General features: G+C 27.4%; 1 protein-coding gene and 1 long non-coding RNA gene across 2 annotated transcripts; one reads left to right on the top strand and one right to left on the bottom strand.

Moving 5' to 3' along the window:
• Positions 1-10,630: 10,630 nt before the first annotated feature.
• Positions 10,631-16,997, bottom strand: LOC113551474 (DNA (cytosine-5)-methyltransferase PliMCI-like). Its single transcript, XM_026953730.1, has 2 exons — positions 16,667-16,997; positions 10,631-14,437 (listed from the first exon to the last, which is right to left on the bottom strand). The coding sequence occupies exons 1-2, from the start codon at positions 16,695-16,697 to the stop codon at positions 10,755-10,757; spliced, it is 3,714 nt and encodes a 1,237-aa protein (XP_026809531.1). The 5' UTR covers positions 16,698-16,997; the 3' UTR covers positions 10,631-10,754.
• A 553-nt stretch (positions 16,998-17,550) lies between these two features.
• LOC113554417 lies at positions 17,551-20,917 on the top strand. The gene is made up of 5 exons (XR_003405260.2): positions 17,551-17,883; positions 18,392-18,507; positions 20,064-20,151; positions 20,485-20,653; positions 20,729-20,917. It is a non-coding gene; the product is annotated as an uncharacterized LOC113554417 (long non-coding RNA).
• The last annotated feature ends 610 nt before the right edge of the window (positions 20,918-21,527 follow it).

Genomic DNA, 21,527 nt, shown 5'->3' on the forward strand with positions numbered 1-21,527 from the left:
ACAAATAAAATATAATAATCACATAATATAAATATAGCCGATTCGATGTGTTGCAGCGATATATGCAGTCGGGATGTCACATCACGATGTATTTGATGTGATTTAAATACGTACAACGTAAATCCGTTATAACTTATTATGACTTACCTACGTGTTATGGAAATAAGGACGAAAACGTCGGTTTTTTCTTTACAAGTCAATTATTACTGTTCTGTTTTTTGTCATTATCGTTTCGTTGTTTCTCGCGCGAAATTTACAATATTATTACATAGTTTTGTCGTGGAAATTGCGAACAAAACTGCATACTGTTAATTACGTATATATATATATATTACTTATTTAATAAATACGCGTATTTGTTGGCTGTTGTACTCACCTAAAAGGTTTGGCGCGACAACGGACGAAGATGAGACTTCAACAACGGTTATCGACTACTACGCTATAAATATAATTATATTTTTGTAGGTATACGCCGTGTACGATCTTCCGCGGTCGTGTAGACTGGAGACAACGACGCGTTCGTCCTCGCGAACTTTATTAGTTTTCGCGGTGGCGGCGAAAGTTTACCGCAAAAGTGCGTTAGTTTTAATTAATATACCCACGAGTGAAGCGCGACAACAATATTCTATCGTACCGACGTTTTTCCCGTACAATATTGTATATTATATCGCACACACCGTCGATTTTTACGCGTATCGTGTATGTACAATAAAATTATGTCGTTAGGACGCGGGTGTTCGCCGCGGTGATGTTGAACCTGTACGAGTGTCGATGACTCGTGAACCTACACACACGCAATATGTATACATGTATGCATATAAACAAGTACACGCGATAACAGCTACTGATGTGCGCGGTATTTAAACGTCCGACGGTAACTCGGGCGGGCGTATATCGGTAGGTATTATTATTGTACGTGTGTTACGGCAGCGCACGTGATCCGTCGCCGTTGGTATCGCGGTCCCGCGGGATCGTAAAAAAAAAACCTCCGGATCCCGGTGGTGTCGTCTGCACTGACGACGGTGGCGGCGATCGTCCGGCGGTGGTGCTCAGCCCGCGGATGACGCTGTAGTTGGTGGCCGGTGGCCGGGCGGGGCGGCGACCGCGGCGGCCAATCGCAATCGCCCGACCGTAATCGCATCAGCCGGCACCGTTATAGTTGACGGTTGCCGGCGGATGCTGCGGCGGCGGCAGCGGCGGCGGCGGCTGCTGCTGCTGCTGCTGCTGCTGCGCGCGTCTCGCACCCGCCAGCCTGCCAGACACCGCGCCGCCGCCGCCACCGCTTTTTTCGCGACGCCCTCAAATGTCGATGTCACACACACAGTCGAATATTATGCTATAATATATATATATATATATATCGATACATAGTATTATACAATATATTATATGGGGGGGAAAAACTCCACATAATGATTATACTTAGCCGCGATGATTACATTTTATGAGGATTACGTTAATATCGGTTATAATTAAATAATAAACTGCAATAATCAAATGGTTGAATTTGGCATCACGCATACAAATATAATATAATGATTTAAAACGTATGAAAATAAAAATATAAACATAAGTAATTGCGGATAATATTATTATTAAATTTGTGTTTTATGTTTTGACTAATTTTACTAACTACATTTTTGCCTATAGACAAATTTTATTTGTCATGAAATCGGCTATAAAAAAACATCATTTCAAACCTAATAAGCGTTAAAAAATTTAAATTAATAAACATTTAACAAATCATATAATGCATTTTTAACTATAATACATGTAAAAAAAAAATATAATAATACTTTTACAAACTTTAATTATCTAGTTATTTTATCCAACGCTGATATATATACGTTTTGGACATGTGCAGAAGAATACCAAAAAAGAAAATTATCGATAACTTTATAATTATTAGACAACTATGTATTACATACCTTTATACTATTATGTATCGAGTATAAACAGGTGCAAATGTATCATAGAGGTTGTAATTTGATTATATTCTTGGACGCAATCATGCTCTATTGCAATAGAACCGTAAGTACATTTATTTATAAATACCCTATAAGCCATAAGGGAGTCGTTAACCCTTTAAATAATTTAATTATCTTAACGATTGTTTATTTATCTAAATATGACATTTTTTCAACGATTAGTTTACAAATACAGTTTAGAGCATTATACAAATGAAAAACAATTTAAATTTAAATTAAATTCATGTTAATTTTATTGAAGATAGCACCTAATTACAAATGATTATGCTTCCGTTGTTACCTGTGTAACATGTATTATAACTACCAATTAGTAATTACCATAGTTACAAGACGATGTGTGCTAATACATGCTTGTGATCCATTTAACATTTTGCTTAGAACCTACTATTAGCATGGTTATTATGATAATAATGACCAATAATAAGTCGTCACCAAAGTACGATAAAAATTTGATTAAGAATGTCGAAAAGACACGATTCACAATTGTAATATCCCACTAATCACGCTATCAAAATTATGATAAATATTAAATTTAATAATAATCTGTAGTTTATTTTTAGAAATATTCATTACAAAATTATAAATAAATATTAAATACCTATTACCTATGACTTTGGCTATATATCCATTTAATATTTATAATTATATTTTGATTTACATAATAATGTAAAAGTCTATACTCATAATATGGATTATTAAGATAGTATACGTCCGTCAGTTGATTGCAACTAGTAGATGGTATACTGAGAGTGTAGATACAAATATAAATTACTCTAAAATGTAAACCAATGAAATATAATCATCTTGCAAACGAGAGATATTTTGAAAAAATTATAAAAACATTAGTTTTTAACTTTTTAAAGTAACCAATAAACTATAACTGCAAATTCTACTGATTATAGACACATATTGATATATTATAAATACACAACTGACATTTGTATCATTAAAAACTATTTTATCGATGAGTACTAAGGTACAACAATATAAGTTGTTGACATTAAACTAAATAAACTAATAATTTCCAATTGGTTATTTAACTTTTCTAATTATTCATAAAATATATAGTGTAAAAAGTGTACGGTTTTAGTAAAAATTTTATAATAAAACATCCACTGTTGTCTGTTCCGTGTCCGTGTGCATGCTGCCTAGGATGGTTGTCAACATCCTTGACTCAATATGTCTTATGAGTTATATAATATACATATGATTCAGACACGTACACAGGGGGTGCTTTGGGTGTTCAAACATCATAGTGATTTGAAAATAAATAATTTACGTAAGGATGTAAGATAGTCAAAATAGTTTATACATATTATAATAACTAATAGTATATATAATTGTAATGATTTTCATTTGGGCAAATTTATAGAAAAAATACAACATTAAACTGTTAAAGTAAAGTATTAATCTGACTTATGTCTGTTTTGTCTCGAGGTGTCTTTTATTGCATAGTAGTTGTATTCCATTACGTCAGAACACTTGTAACTCTGACACTATATATTTATATATCTAATGTCTGTATGCTTTGGCAGTTCTGCGTCACCACAAATTCATACCTGTATACCTGGGTATTTAAGTATATATATTTTTCTGTATACACTAGACACCTATATCTATATTCTATTTATATATATCATTACCTATTATATATTTATTTATATATTATAATATATACACCAATAATATTCAGGTTAGCGTTCGAATATAATTAATAAGTTAGTGTGTAAATGGGCGTGTGTCATGTTTTCTTATTTAAATTGAAATTAAAAATTAAGATAAAACGCATGAATATAAATAAATATTTTCATGTGACATTTGTCATACAACACTCAGTATATAAGTACGAATATTATATCAATGCAGCTCCCGTATAATATTGTAAGTATATGTATGTCGTATACCTATTACTTACATTTAATATTAAAATTTTAGGTGATGGTTCAAATATTTAAAATAACAAAAATCGTTAGGTTAGGTAATATTTCATACAACCCTTATTATTATATATTTATATTTATACTCTATTGTCTATAGTATATTAGTATAAAAATAAAAACATATGTACATTAAACACATTAATACATGCATATAAATAATAGATACTTATTGTATAGGACATAGGTAAAAGAAAACTTGCGTATAATCCATTTCAATCTATTCACTTTTTTAATAATGGTATTTTTATAACATTATAAATTATCAATAATTAAATACAAAAATTGAACATTTTTATGCTATAAATTTATCAATAAGTATATAATATATAAATTAATTTCACTGTTATACAGCTTTATAACTTTAAATCTTATCAATGAAATTTCGATATTAAAATGTAATTTTTTATATACAGATTTATACTTTAAGTTCAAATTGTTCAAAACAACATTTTTAAGAAAATAATACGTTATTATATTTGTTTTTAAATACACACAATAAATTATTGATGTAAGTATATCTAAGTAATAATAAAAGACTAAAGGAAAAATTGGTTTGAACATAACATATTTGGTTTTGTAATATCAACATACCTTTCTCATTTTAAATGAATTCGATAACACAAAATACATTTTGAAAAAGATTTGTTTGTATCTAAAATAGTATTGTTTTTTAGCCATATAATATAATGGTTTTTTTCATACATAATTGTATAGTTCTTGAACACGAACCCTGCAGTTATAGAATATTCATATATTATTTATTTTCACAATACATATATGTATATTACTCGCAAATAATAAATGATTTGTGCAGCAGAGATCGTGCCATGTAAACGATTATGATATGCACTAACCAACATAAACATATTATACAGTCATATATATAATAGGTAGAACTTATAATATAATACGTAAAAGTATAATGGCAATATAATGGCTTGTGCAGTACGGTTATAAATATATATAGTTTCTAAAAATATATCATTTCCGAAATCAATTACCGCGCGTCAGCAGTTTTTGTTAAATCCGGGTGCAAATGTCAACATTGCCCGAATGGGGAGGTATATCCCGGTATCCATGACAACGGCACAAACTGTTTCCCTCTCACCACCCCGTTCCAAACCACGACCCTTATCCTGTCGCCAGAGTCCTTATGCCCGTGTATACGTATGTTAGGTATATAATATATGTATATATAGCGTGTCTGTTTGTTCGGCTATTTTCCAGCAATTAGACTTGTCGGGCAAAAAAATAAAAAACCTTTTTTTGAAAAAAATAAAAGCAGAAGTGCACTCGACTGTCAGTTCTCATTGTTCTAATGAACGGTTGATATTTACGCATAGGGTAAAAATAAAATAAAAATAAAAACGAATAACGACACGGCCAAAAACAAAACGACCAATTATATATTTTTTTTAAACGAATGTCAGGGTTGTATAATGGACTGCAAAAGTCAACATTTATATTATACAAATGATATCTCTAGAAGCTGATATATATATCAGCTTCTGCCATCATTTCACAGATCTATAATATAAATTAATACTACTATTTTTCAAGTTTGTATTTTTAATACGGTAATTTAATATGTTACAACTATCATATTACCTGAAAAACAAGCCATCGAGGCACGTCGACAAAACACGATACACTTACACAACACGATAATAAAAAAGCTAGATTACAAAATACTAAACGATAAGGTAGATAAAAGTGTTATAAATGACAATTTATATTTCAGAACAACCCATCATAGCATTATTCTATTGTGTGGTCACCACTCTACGGTCAAATGATCTAAATAAATTATATCAATACATTAAAACAATAACCATGCAGGTCCATATACCTATTCATTCTAGAACATTAATGGTATCATTATTGATCAAACAGCATACTAATAATTTTATGTATGTATCGGTTTAGTGGTTTAGTAAATGGTTTCAAATATTTAACATGACTTACTGTTTTATGTTAATTATCAGTAGCGTACGCAGGATTTTAGTTTGGTTAGGGTTTTCACTATAAATTGCAGAGACCCGTGGGGGGCTCCGCCCCACACATCCCGTTACCTTATACATAAACTAATAAATATCGCCAACATTTTATAACACAAAATAATTCTTTTAAATTCCTATTTTTGAATTATCTTCTCTTATTCTATTAAAATATAAAATATTTTTTAATAACATATTATATAATATTTAATCCTATTGTACCTATACTTTAAACAAAATAATAAAATAACTAAATAATATTCGTTTTTTTGAAAAAAATAAATAATATTGAGACATATTTTCTGTCAGCACTCATATTATTTGTAAATGGTAGCTGAATGCCAAACTTTAACTATAACTTGGTAGTTAAACTTTAGTCATAAGTTGTAAATTGTAAGTGTTAAGTCAATATTCAAGTGCTTGGTAAAAATTGAATTCATTCAAAGTTACTATAATTTATTATCAATAAAAATGTTATATCTAATCAAATATTTGAATAATGATTTGTCTTGTGATATGAATATGGCGCGGTATTGCTGTGATAGCAATCTATAAAAAAATTGTCGTCTATCGTGTAAGCTCTGGTTGTCTAATGCGGTCGCGCCAAATAAAAATTATTATACCAAATGCGCGAAATACGGAATCATGTACTATGAGTATCTACACCCTGCACGATTCTAAGTATATCTACAGCTACAAGCTTTTGGCGAAGGTGCAACATCGTTTGAAATTGATGTTCAATACCGAATCACGTGTTGCATGCCGTTTCGCGTTTTAATTATATACGAAGATACGTTTCATAACCGGCTTTGGACCAATTATTACTAAGTTTTTGTTTTGAGTCAGTATATCAATTACGCTCGTATTCAAATTTACCTATTTTCAGGCATGAAAATATTGTTGTTCGAATAATTTCATCAACATCAACAATTTACACACAAAAATAATTGAAAATTAAAATTATAATATATTTTTTAACAGTATCAAAAATCTTATTAAACGTTATTATTGTTACGCACATTTGATCACCTCAGTAAAGTATTAAGTAACTTGTTAAATGTGAAGAAAAAAATTATTTATTTATATTTTATTATGTATTAATATTTAATACTCACAAAAAAATCAGTTAGTGTATTCATTTATCATTTAATTATAAATTTATAACTAAGTCACTAACTAATAAGTTTTTTTTAGAAATTCTAATATTGTAAAATGTTTTGAGTTGATTTTCAAGTAAAAAAACAATAAAACTATAGGATTACAAAAACCATTTACAATACACAAATAGTACAACGTTCTTAATAATATTTGAGAGAATATATGCAAATGTTCCATCAGCGAATATGTGAGAAGATCGACTTTACATTTCAAGATTGTTATTAATACAAATAAACATTGCTGGTGTCGAAATCGTTTCTGTATGACAAAATAACTCTCCAGTATTACTAAAAATATTTTCACGCCTATCTAATATTTTAAAGTTTGCCTTTTTAAAAAATCATTTCCACATTTCCTTTAGATATGGTACCTATGTCAATAATTATTAATTTGACTACCAATAAAATTAACGCGTTCAAATTCATTTTATTACTAACAAGTCTTAAAATATAAGTTCACTAACCACTATATTCTAAACGTCTATGCGCTATATCATACATTTAGTGTATAGTGTATACTAAAAACTAATCATTAATATTCAACGTCGATATCGTTTATTAAGATAATATCATCATCTTTAATCTTTATTATTTACTATAAATTATCACCTTACAATCAGGTAAGATTATAAAAATAATTAAAATATTTAACTATTTTAAACAATTTAAAACCTATGCTTAGTGCTTATTCATTTACTTCTGAGTTGATAAACATCAAGTATATACATAATTATTCATTATATACATTATACATGATTATTATTATTTGTATTATAGTATATAATACAGAGCAGTGGCGTATTTGAGATAATTTTTCAGGGGGGAGGAGGGGACAAATACAAAAATCTCTCAGCTGTTAAAATATAAGGAAATTTGAATATAATAGTTTTTTTTTTTTATATTTGGTTAGAGTTTTAGACACTGATTCAAACTTTTTCAATTATAATCCAATGCAAAATAAATTCAACACAATAAAAAGCACCTTTTTAATTGCTCAGAAGTTTAAATTTTAATATAATACAGTCATAGTCATAGGTATCATAAAATAATTATATTATAACTTATAAGGTCTATATTTCTTTTTTTTTGTGGTAGCAAACATATCAATGACATCATCTATTTGAATGCCCCTGCGTGAATATTTAATAAAGCCACGCCCTAATCATAATACTCATAATAATGAGTACTTAAAACTTATAACGAAAAATCATTTTCAAGTAAACATCAAGACAAATTTAAATTCTATTTCAGAAATTTTATCGGATAACCACATGCAGTCAATACAATTTTCTTAACAATAAAATAAAACAACACGTCAACATTTTTTTTAAATTTACACTATGAAAGAAGTATTATAGCAATACAGTATAATAATTAATAGTACCAGTAATGCTATTATACCAGACAGTAGCACACACCAAGCCCGTATACAGAAGGGGGGGGGGAAGTAAGGGTTCAAACCCCCAGAAATTTTTAAGTAGAATCATTTTTTATCATTAAAATAATATTTTTATTAATTCATGTATAATAAATATTTTAACCCCCCCCCTTTCCCCCGAAAATTGATCCTTGATGCTCGATAACACTGAACGAATTTACTAGTTAGTAAAAGTTTTTCTCGAATTTACTCTTTGCAACTAAACTTGCTTCATGTAATAAGTATGCCTACTCTATTCGCCGTTTGTAGTACACTCGCTGCTCGCCTGCGAATTAACTGACAAAATCGTTTTGTGTTTTAGCTATAGCAGTATACTATAGAACACTAGTATTCTATGGCAGTCCTACAATACTCAATAGGTACTGGTAAACAAATTTAATGCATTAAACGTAATCGGACTTCTGATATCAAAGGTTAGATAAATACGTACTTATTACAGAATCATCGGTATAAATTATGAATGGGAAGGGTTCAAAATTTAAATTATTAGATACCTATTTTTCATATTCAAATACCCGGAGCGTAACACCGTCTCAGTGTCTATTGTTATATAGAAATTACTTTAGAGGTGTATAGTAGTTTAGGTTAAGGTAGGTCATCCGAAAACGTTAAAAAAATTTTTAGACAATTTTCTACGACTGGTGTTTACTTGTCTAGTATACCCATAATCAAACGACTAACAAGCAAGTTATTATTAATTTGTGTAATTATAGGAACGATCTCAGAAAAAAATCGTAGGGACTAGGGGGTATAGTTTCAAAATTAAAACTATAGAACTCATTATAATTAGTAGTTCATTTAAGGACTTCAAAATAATAAGCAATACCTACTCAATACTTGACATCTGTCTCATAATTATAAATATAGATAAAGTAAAAAAATTAAATTATCTACCTGTTTGAGTAAACAATATTCATATAGGCCACTTCTGATTCATTTTTATTAATATAAATTATAATCATATGATTAAATTAGGTTACCTATACTTATCTTCTAGCTATGTATTGTCTTAAAAATATTGCAAATGTTATCTAGCATAGAATACATTTTTTTTTAATTGAGCTCATCAACGAAGGAGTCAAACCCTCTAACCCTTCTCTTAGCAATTCCTCGAAGTTCATGTATCTACCTAAAAGTTTATGACACACATTTAGGAAATTGTTTAAATTAAATATCTTAAAAGAAGTTATTATCAAGTATCTGTCAATTCATTAGTTCTGTAGAAAAATTCTATTAAGTAAGCGATAGTACCTGAACAGATGTATAATTTCATTGCTTAATTTTCTGTTGACAAAATATAATTCTATGGATCAATGCCTAAACTGCAAAACAAAAACTACTTCAGTTCATTAATGCTTTTTACTGTGTGTGTGATGTGTCCTTAATATTTTTAAGTACCTATGATTTATGAGAAGGATGTAGCGGTTGCTATGTAAGAATATGTATAGTCTAAGAATAAAAATGCATTGGCTCATTGAAACATTACTCATGCATACTATCAAAGTATACTTAATGATTTTAAGTTGGAAATATTTCACTCAAATTATCCTAAATAAATTTTATAATTTCAACAATATTAAAACTTGAAACTGTTCTAATCTTTATATTTGTGACAAAGAAAGTTTAAGATAACAAGTCAAAAACTATATACAAAATTACCCCAAAAATTGTAAAACAGAGTTTAACCGTTTTAAGAGCACAATTATATCTAGGTTTTAAAAAACTAATATACAGTACTTTCATGATGATTAGATTATATAATTTATGAAAAATAAAATCAACTAAACACAATATTGAATAATACAAACAATAGTATAAAAAATTATATATAAAATTCTTTCAATTTAACAAAAAAAAAATATTTCCTTATTTTCATAATAATTCAAAAATAATTAAAAAGTCGTACATTTCAAAAAATAATAGTTCTGTTACTAAAATTAGTTATATAACTGGGCATATATACATTTAATATTGGTTAGGTTAGTTAAAAAAATGTAAAACAAATCATAACTTAAATAAATATGCTACTAATAACAAAAACTTTATGCAAATACTTTCAACAAACAACATAATTAAATAATTTAAAAAATGTATTACTCTAACTCATAAATAAAAATTACTCCTTGGACCTTTATTGAACTTAAATTTGGTTAACTAATTGTAAATTAAATTTAAAAAAAAAAATATGTAAATAATATTGTCATCTAAAACTGTAAATAAAACAATTTTAATAATCACAAACCATGGTTTTGATAAATAGCTTTGATTATTTCATGACCAATAGCTGTACCCATTGGCGGAGGAACTGCATTACCAATCTGCCTATGTTTGTTGATGATTGGTCCATTAAATATGAAAGAATCTTTAAAACCTTGTGAACGGGCGCACTCTCGTACACTGACCACACGGTGTTGCTCAGGATGAAGTACTCTACCTTGTTTTCCCATTGGCTCAGGATTAGTAATAGTTGTTGAACAAAAACCTGACCATGCTAGACGACCATATAAGCCAGCCCAGTTATTGTGTCTATTACCAGTATGTGGTAAACACCAAGGAATAATTGTATTGATTTGACGATCTTGCGGATCACATTTTCTACCACTAGCGCATTGGCAAACACCACGTAACTCACCATTTGGACCATAACCATTTTTTATATCATTGTGAGTATACAAAAGTTTATTAGTATAACTTCCATCAGGTAATTTCACTTTTGAATTGGGTAAATCTCTCCAGTCACTTCCTTCACCTACTGGTATCAATTCTATTCTAGCTTGAACCAAAGGTGACATGTCCTTGCATATATGATCACTTAATATAGATTCTTCATATCGGTTATTTGGATATCTTAGTAACTTTTGTAAATGAGTAATAGGTTTTGATTTGTATAGGATTTTTTCCTCATAAGCACCATTCAATATTTCGGGTAAATCAGACCAGGCATCATATACTGTGACAGTTCTCATAGGAGCTGATTCTTCATACTTGCAATTAGTTTTGAATTTTTTATCTCCAACCTGGACACTTAAACTTGAACTTTTTTTATTAAAGACGTGTATAGGCTCTGGGTAGAATGGTAATGTTTCGCCAGGAGCTGCTGCCATAATAATTAACCTCCTTCTAGTTTGAGGTACACCAAAATTACCAGCTTGTAAAACACCAAATGTACACTGGTAGCCCATACGTGTTATACATCGAAGTGTTAATTTAAGGATCATGCTGTTTTTAAACGACACAAAATTTCTAACATTTTCAACAACAAAATATTTTGGACGATAGAAATCAATATATGATAAAAATGAAACAATCAAAGAGTTCTTGAACAATGAATATTGACCAGAATTGAACCTATTCATTCCACTAAATCCTTGACAAGGGGGACCTCCACAAATGAAGTCAACTTCACCCTTTTGTGGTATGTTCTGATTTTTGCTATTTGTTTTTTCTCCAGACATTGCTAATTTCAATAAATTATTACAATCTTCAACAAACACAGTTGATCCTGGATTATTTAATTTAAATGCGTCAGCAGCTATTTCATCACACTCAATAGCCCAATTACTTATAACCAGACCACTATCTTCTAAACCTTTTGACAAACCACCGCAACCAGCAAATATATCAAGTCCTCTAAGTGGTTTGATTTTCTTATATGATGGTATATATTGTAATTTATCTTCATCTACATAATTATAGTTATAATTAACATATACTTCTTTTCCTATCAGTTTAGCTTCACATGGGAGTTTATACTCAGGAACAATGGAATCAGTTAAGGAATCGTATTGTTTTGTGAAATAAAATCGATCTGGACCAAGCGAAGACCATACAAGTGGATCTCGGATGTTGGTTCCGTAAGAAACATAACATTTACCACATATATATTCACATGTGATCCTAAACTCTTCTTCTGACCAAAATAACATGTTCATATCTGCATTTCTAGCAGAATCTTCTAGAAGAATCTGTTCAGCTCTATACATACGACGTACTATTAGCTTGACCTTTTTATTGTCATGAGCAATAAAATAAATAGCTAATATTTCTGCAATATCGAATGGATCCGGAGTGGTTTCATTTGAACCACGCATTGTATTTTCTAATGTTTTACGATAATACTCAGGATATACAGTTTCATCAATAATTTTTTGTTCTTGATTACATATATTTTTAATAGTCTCTGTATACTCAAATTGTTCTTCTTCAATCATATTTGATCTATCAGCCATTGAGAATATACCAGGTTGTAAGTAAATAAAATTACCAATTTTATACTCTTCATTTAATAATTTAAATTTATAAAAATATGAAATACCATTTTCTTCTTCAATGAACTCAAGTACTTCAGGTTCTTTTGATTTGTTTTCCAAATCAAAAACTTCACAGTTACTACAGTATTCATCTCTAATGTCAGTAATTAATTCTTCAGGCTTTGGATACTCAAATCGTCCAAATTCATCATCATATTGAAGTTGATAAAAAAATGAGTTTTTATTATTGCGGTTAACAGGTTCTAAGAGATCTTGTAATTTTGAATTACCAAGTTGAAACCAATTATTTCTAGGTATTTTTTGTACAACATCTATTATTTTGACTATATTTTTAATATCAATGTTTGTACATTTTTTGAGAGCAAATATTTCCTGAGGATCTGCTGTTTCACCTAATACAGTTTCATAACTATGCATAAAGAGCTGAATATGAGCCTTATTTTTAAACGTAGTCTGAAAAAAATATTCTATACGTCCTATTAATGGTATTTTTGAGACATTTTTTTTGATAACAACAAACATTTTTTCACAGAGTTTTTGATCATTCCATATCACTTGATCCTCAACATAATTTATGTCAGATAGATTACTAACATTTTCATCGCATACATTGTCAAATACAGTCTTTACAAGTTTATTCATTGTTTCTTCACTTTGGTTATCATCTATATCTAATTGAGCAGCAAACACATTTTCAAACACATCTTTCACCAGCTCTGTAGTCGTAGCTTTGCTGAACTTTCGTTGGCTAAAATCAGTTTTTATACATGTAATTCCTTGTCCCAATCTACCTAACCTTCTGGTTGGTGCATTAACAGATTTTGCAGCCCCTGACAGTTCAGTCAAAGTTTCAACAAACTGAGTCTCAGATAACGGAAAATCATACATGCCAGTTGAATCATAGTCTGTTACTTGATCGAGTACAAACTGTGCATGAGCGATAAGTTCTTCTTCTGAAAATTTATTGCCTGTTGCTGGATTTATAGATGTTACAACATAATTTAAAATATCCTCATAAGTCGAATCATCAGATTCATGATTGTCTAACATTTTTTCAATTACTATTTTGCTCAAATTTATCTTTTCAATCACTGATGTCATATATTTTTTATAATTGGGATGTGGTTCAATTAATAAGTAATCAGCATATTCAGTATTTATACCTATTAATGCCTGAGCACCTCCATCATATGATGATAACCACCATTCTAATATTGGCCCCGCCATACCTGCAATTCCATCTTCTATATTTAGACTGTGGTTATAAATTGGTTTCACATAGCCAGTTATATAAAGCTTTACATTTCTCTCCATCATTCCTGAATCTATTGAGCACATGTGTCCATTTTCATCATAAATACTATAATTTATAAGGTTGTGTTGAATAATATTAAAATTATCAGTGAAAATATTGGCCAAAGCTTCATTAGCTAATACAATGCACTCAGGTTTAGCATCTGAAGGTATGAACACATCTTCTGTTTTAGTTTTATGACAAAACTTACAGCATATCTTACTTTGCAAATGACTAGTTTTATTTAGAACATCATCAGCAGGTGTTGAGCATGGTTCCTTTGTATGTCTTAATGTATACTTGAAATGTTTAGGAGTTATTTGAAGATCTTGTTCATCTTCGGTTATCATCGCTATAATATGTATTTTCTAATATTATAATCTTTTATACATGGTTAATATTTACAAAACATTATTATCAATCTAAAGAATAGAAAAATGTAAAATAACCAAGTTAGGGTTGGGCAAGTTACTAAAAAAAAGTATCATATATATGATACGTGCATTTAATGTATTTAGATACAAGATACATGTATCTTTATGCTTTGATACATGATACTTTTATATTTCCAATTTAATTTTATTAACTATAACATAAAAGGTCTATATAATATACACAATACACTATACTCTATATTAGTTTAGCATTATAGCTTATAGCATATAGGTACAATAGTCATAAATATTAAATAATACAATAAGTCAATACACATTATAAAATTAATACTAATAAATCACTATATGTATTATGTATATAAATACACCAAAATGAATAAATTACATTTTCCATTCAATGATGGTGGAATTTATTTATATTTTATTTAGTAAAATAATCCATTATAAAAAATTAAAATATGGAAAAATTTGAACTAACGGTTTATTCAGTGAAAGTCACACAGTAGACAGAATGAATAAAATAGTACAATAAAAACAGTACACTTGCTTATCTGTACTTTTAATTTGATTTTCTATTTTATGTGGAAAAACATATACAGTTACACTTATATCTATTTAGTAGATTCATATTTTATAAGCACGAAAATATCAGTTTAGTGCTTATCTGTATGATTATAATCTGTAGATAGGGATACGGGCACCTAAATTTATCTTAAAAGTTAATATAACACTGTGTTATAAATTATTATCGTTAGTTTTGGTTGAATTGTATCTGGAGAATTATTATTTGTAAAAATATAATCCACAACAAAATTATTTACAATGCAATACACACAAAATAAAAATTATCATTATTGTTTCATTTATTTAAGTTTTGAAGGTTCTGCAAATCGAATTCAAATTTCTTGGTACTATTCAGTAAAAATATTTACAGTAATAGTATCTTGTATATTTTGACAAAAAAAGATACGAGATACTTCTAAAACATATATCATGGTACATGGTACTTGATACTTTAAAATTATGTATCAAGATACAAGATACAATTGTATCTTTGATATGCAGAGTTGAGCATATCATAGTTACATGTAACTAAATTATGTAACTCGGTCACAATTGTAACTTGTAACTAGTTACACATCTTCCTGTAACTTTATATTAAAATTAATGTTACAATTAAAAGTTACATTGTATATAATATTTATCACTGTATGATTATCATATTATTATAAAAAGATCTAAATTAAAAAAACATTTTGGTGCTGTAATCACAGATAAAAAAACATAATATTAGATCTGTTGATATATCTTTGGCCGTAATCGACTGTATTTAATATTTATAACACAGAACAAAATGTTTATAACGACAATTTTTTTAAGGTAAAAATAAATCATTATCAGTTTTAAATAATTATGCCACAATAAAAAAACTATTTGTAAAATTTAAAACAAGTCTCTATTCTTCTACTCCAGTTGAAAGGTTATTTTCATTTTCTGGATTCATTGTCCTACTACAAGAAATTGATCTGACCAAAATTTTGAAATAAGTAGTTTTTCTCAAAGAAAATCAATCATATTAATTTTAGTAAAAAACAATTAATACAATTCTTTTATTTAATTTTAAATTCAATTTCATGATTTTAAATTATATTACCTATCATAATATTATATAAATATTATTGACTTAGTTAATAATAAATATAAATTTTATTATTACTATACCTATGTTGGATGCATTTATTTTATAAGACTAAATACTAATTTTTGGACTGTTACATTAGACAATTGACAAATGTTTAAAAACTGATATATAAACATGTTTTTTTATTGTAATTTATTATGCGGGTAGATTGTCTTATGCTTAATACATTAAACTTCTAAAATGTGTGAATTGTATTATACTACAATATACATGAATAAATATAAACATATTTTAATTATCAATGCAACTTTTAACTTTAAATAAACTTTTAACCTAACTTAGTTACATAACTGTATGCAGTTACACTGTATTACTTGTATCCAGTTACACAACATAAAAGTGTCAAATATCTTGTAACTGGTTACAGTTTAGTTTTAGATCAACTTGTAACCAGTTACAATAATTTAAGTAACTTGCAAAACCCTGTTGATACGTATCTTTGATACTACCCAACCCTGAACCTAGTAAAAGTAGTAACACTTACCAGAATTTTCATTTGAAATCATCGATTCCATAGCTGAAGACAATTTATAAATAATTTAATTTAAAATATAATGTATTAGATAATTAAAAATGTTTAATAATAATTAAGTCACAACTCGCGAGTAACAAAATAATTTTAAAATATTGAGTAGTATTTAGGCAATACTTTGTGACATCCATTACGTTTTTCCATATTCTTTTTTAACTGACAATAATGTACCGTGTGACTGAAAATTAATTGTTAAATACTTGAATTTTTAGTATAAGAATAGAATATTTTAATTTCTATGAGATAATTTTTTTTTTTTTATTTGTGACACGTGCAAACGAATAACGACCAACGTCTATCAAGTACCAAACTACCAAAGTAGTACTTTAGTACTCTACAATAGTACCATGCCATAAATAATGCATATAGCATATTTGATATTTTGATCTTTGATCATACTTCACGTCAGTGTTGCCAGACTTTCAGTTGAAATCGAAATTATGTACATATTTTAATTCGTTTGAAAACAAAATTAGCTTTAATTCAGATTCCAGACTAAAATCAGTTTAATGTTTAATTAGTCTTTATTCGTTCATTGAATTGTTTAATTCAAATAGAAACAAAATGATTAACAAGCAAATAAACTGTATAAGTAATAACCCGATCGTTTTTTTATTTTGTGTCCACTGTCCACCTTACGCTAATATATTTTATCATAACGATGATGGAACTTATTTTTAGTTTTATCGTGTTACGCACGATTACATCCACTCATAGACATATAAAGATTTAAGATATAGATAAAGAGATCCTTATAATATGCCTATAATCTATACGATAATTAATATTTAATAATAATTATATAAGTTAATTTGATATTTTGACAATTTTGTATTTATTTTAATTTAATTTTACTTTTACATTTTCAAACCTTCTAAATACTTAGTTTTTGTATAATTCAATGATATTTTCACTACCCTGACACTGTACAGTATACAAATTGTAGATCTAAACATTCTAAACAGTTGTTCTCCTTAGATGTGGTTTTCATCAGTCGTTCATAGTCATTGGATACAACCTGTTTGCGTATTATGTAGATTTTATTTTATATAACAGTGTAATTAATTCTATGTACAATGTATCAAAAAAAAATTCAAACCATTGCAAAAACTTAGTTAAACTTATGCTATCTACAACATTCACATTCAAACCTGCATTACTAAAATCATGTAAGTTCTGTATAGTGTTAAAATTCCTATAATATATTACTCATTTAAGGTGTATTACCTACTTCACATCTGAAACAACTTAACAGATATACCGAAAAAATAATGATGTATCTTATAATGTAGTCAGGTGTGAATTGGTTACCTGTGATTTTGTAATTGTTGGCTATTCAATTTTATAGTAATGATAAAATGGCAATAGAATAATTATTTCAAAATATTAAAAAGCTTATATATTTATATTGTTGTTTTTTTTACTTTTGCTAAAATAATAATAAATAATATAAGTATATTATATAGGTACACAGATAGACATTATATTATGTCTATGGGTACAGAACTATAACACAAGGACGTTTGCTATAATAATATTGATTGATTACACAGATATGTTTTATATATCTGTGATTGGTTACTATTTTACATTGAATTTTAATATAATATTGAGCTATTGATACAATTTTTAAAATAATTTAATTAATATAATTGTTTTTTTTTCAATTCTTGTCAGCGAGATACAGTAACTGATATATGCATGTATCCAGGTCAATTAGGAGATTATTGTGTCTGGAATCTTCTGAAAAAATTTTTTGCTAACATTATTGTTTATCCAAGGTAATGTAGAAGGTAATGTAGAAGAGTTCATATTATCAAAATTACTATAATGTGTCTCTTTATTATTATAAAAGTTATTTTATCAATACTATCTATATTGTATAAGTCTTTATATTACAATCTTAGCCACATAGGGAATCAATGCAAAATGTAAATACATATTTGATACTACTATTAATTATGTTCATAATTTTTTAAGTTTTAATTTCACCCGAAACAATTTTTATAGTAATATTGTTACATATTCAAAATTAAAGATTTAAATAATATTTTATAATTTACAATATTCTTTTTATTATAAAAAATAGAAATAATAAAATTTTATGTTCAATATACATATACATTATCAACATCCATTTAATTTTATGTACTTACTCAAAAGCAGTATTGTATTCCCCGGCATCTGGTTAACTGTCTGTTATTTGTGTGTTACTGTTTACCTATGTTTCATTTTTATCACAATAGTTTAACCCATTAAACAAAAAAAGATTCTTATAGCGTTATCATAATTAATAAATAAATAATACTAAATTAATGATGATTATTTTACATTTATATTCATATGATATATTTTTTTTTATAGTCTGCAAAGGAGAGATTCCAGATAAATTATAATAACTGTGACTAACATGGACCACTCAATAAAGATGTGTTGTTCACGAACAAACTAATTCAATTGAATGATTCACCATAAAGTACAATATATTCAGACTGAATTAATATAAAATTGAATGCTGTTCAGCACTGATTCCTCAAACACGGCATATACACACACACAATATATAAAAAAATGTTTACTTAAAATATTATATTTTATTTTTAAACAAATAATAAGAACAGATTTATAGGAAAATAATTAATTAAAATACAAATTACATAAAAATTCCATAAATAAAGAATTATTAAAACATTTGAAGAAAACAAACCAATAAATTTAGTATTTTTTTGAAGTAAATATTTTTGACTTTAGTTAAACTCTATTTAGGTGATTTAAATTGTTTTTATTAATAAATAGGTACAATACAATGAAATATGAAATGCTTAAAATTTAATTTAAGAAATCAATAATTTACATTTTTAATATACTAAAATATTTAAATAAATACAATTTCCTTGGCTGTTAAAATATTTATATGATTTAAAGATTAAAATATATAACATCACTATCTAGCCAGTTGTCCATATCTTTGATTACCAAACAGTTTGTCGGCTTAAAATAAATAAAAATAAAATAATTACTTGATATGAAGATTATTTTAACTAATATTATTTCTTTTTACTTAACTCCTTAAAAGGTGTAGAAAGTTTTTATTTATTGTCTTTGATGTGTCAACAAACTAATTATTTTTACACTATTTAAATTCGTATTGCATTTATAAAAACAAAAACAAAAATATGGAAACTTCTTGTATAGTAAATATTTACATTCCCATAACTAACTGTTTTATATTCAAATCTTACAAACTTTACAATGGTTTATTAAGTACTTTTTTACTTACTAATTTTAATACATTGACACATTCCATGTACATTTATCATCTATTTAACCTTTCATATTATTATTTTAGTGTCAAATACAGAGGACAATAATGACAAATCCGGAATGGAACATATTTTAACCAAAACTCCAACAAACGCCGGTATCATAATAATATGGTATTTCTTAGTTCTACAGAATATATATTATTACAATAATTTTATAAATACATTTTAAAGTATAATTATTGCCCGGCATTAAACAATACACATTGCCCATTTCTTGCACTTAGTTATAATATGCGAATAACAGAATAAATCAACTTTACATGATTTCAATACTGGTATCTAAGAAAAGTTTAAAAATGTGTTTAATAATTTTCCACTTACATGCCTTTCTGATGTGGAAATGGAAAAAAAGTTAAAAGATTCAGCATCATATAATTTAATGATATCTAGTAAAATATATATAATAAATATATAATTTTTATTAATAACTTATTGATTATATAGAAAACCAGATTACGACAATGTGGGTGTTCTGTCAACTTAAATGATACAGTAATATCAATGCTTTGAACCCTTTTTACCGATGTGTGTGCAACAAATTACAATTTTGATCGAAAAAATAACTTGAAAAATGTTTTTAAACACTTAACTATTTATCATAATATGATTATTGGTAAGTCTTTTATTCAACATTTACTAATTGATTTATAAATTGTAAATAATTTTGTATGAGTGTGTGTTAAAATAGATGTTGATTTGAACTTTCATTAAGATGGAGCTGAACATGATGTTAAAAGCAGAATAAGAACCTGGTTAAGATTGGCATCCACAAGGATAAATAACAGAGAACTTACAAAAAATAAAAATGTTATTTGTAGACAATTGTTTTATATACCTACCTATATAATATTGTAATTGTTTGACTATTAAGAGGACGCCATACCCACATGTGTTGTCTCTGTCTTATTTACGTACATCATAAAATGTATTCTGCTGAACGGAAATTTGTTATGATGTACGTAAATAAGACAGAGGCAACACATGTGGGTATGGCGTCCTCTTAAGTACCTATACTGGCTATATTTTTAATACTTAATTTAATAATAATAACTTTTCATATACTTATTTACTGACTGACAGAACTGACTAATAATATTATATTATTGACTGATTAGAACTTCTATTATTATTTTTATATCTGATATTATCATGTATTTATAATTTTTAAAATGACTACAAAGTGATTATTATTTTTCATATAAGAATTAAATACTCAAAATTATTTAAATATTTCAAGTAAATTTGTTAATTAAATATCAATTTAAGAGCAACAAATAAAAATAACAGTTAATAATATCCAAGTTTGTAAGTAAGTTTTAAATTTTATTTTAAATTTTTAAACATAGTTATGACTTATTTCTCATCTTTTATAGTTATATTAAACGTTGGTATTAAAATATAATATAAATGAGGTGAATTGCGAGCGCACTTTGTAATGCATAGTTTGTTAAAGCTTCTCATATGTGAGGCAGACTCACAGTACTAAA

The sequence above is a fragment of the Rhopalosiphum maidis genome, chromosome 2, assembly GCF_003676215.2.
Source record: "Rhopalosiphum maidis isolate BTI-1 chromosome 2, ASM367621v3, whole genome shotgun sequence".
Classification (NCBI taxonomy): domain Eukaryota; kingdom Metazoa; phylum Arthropoda; class Insecta; order Hemiptera; family Aphididae; genus Rhopalosiphum; species Rhopalosiphum maidis.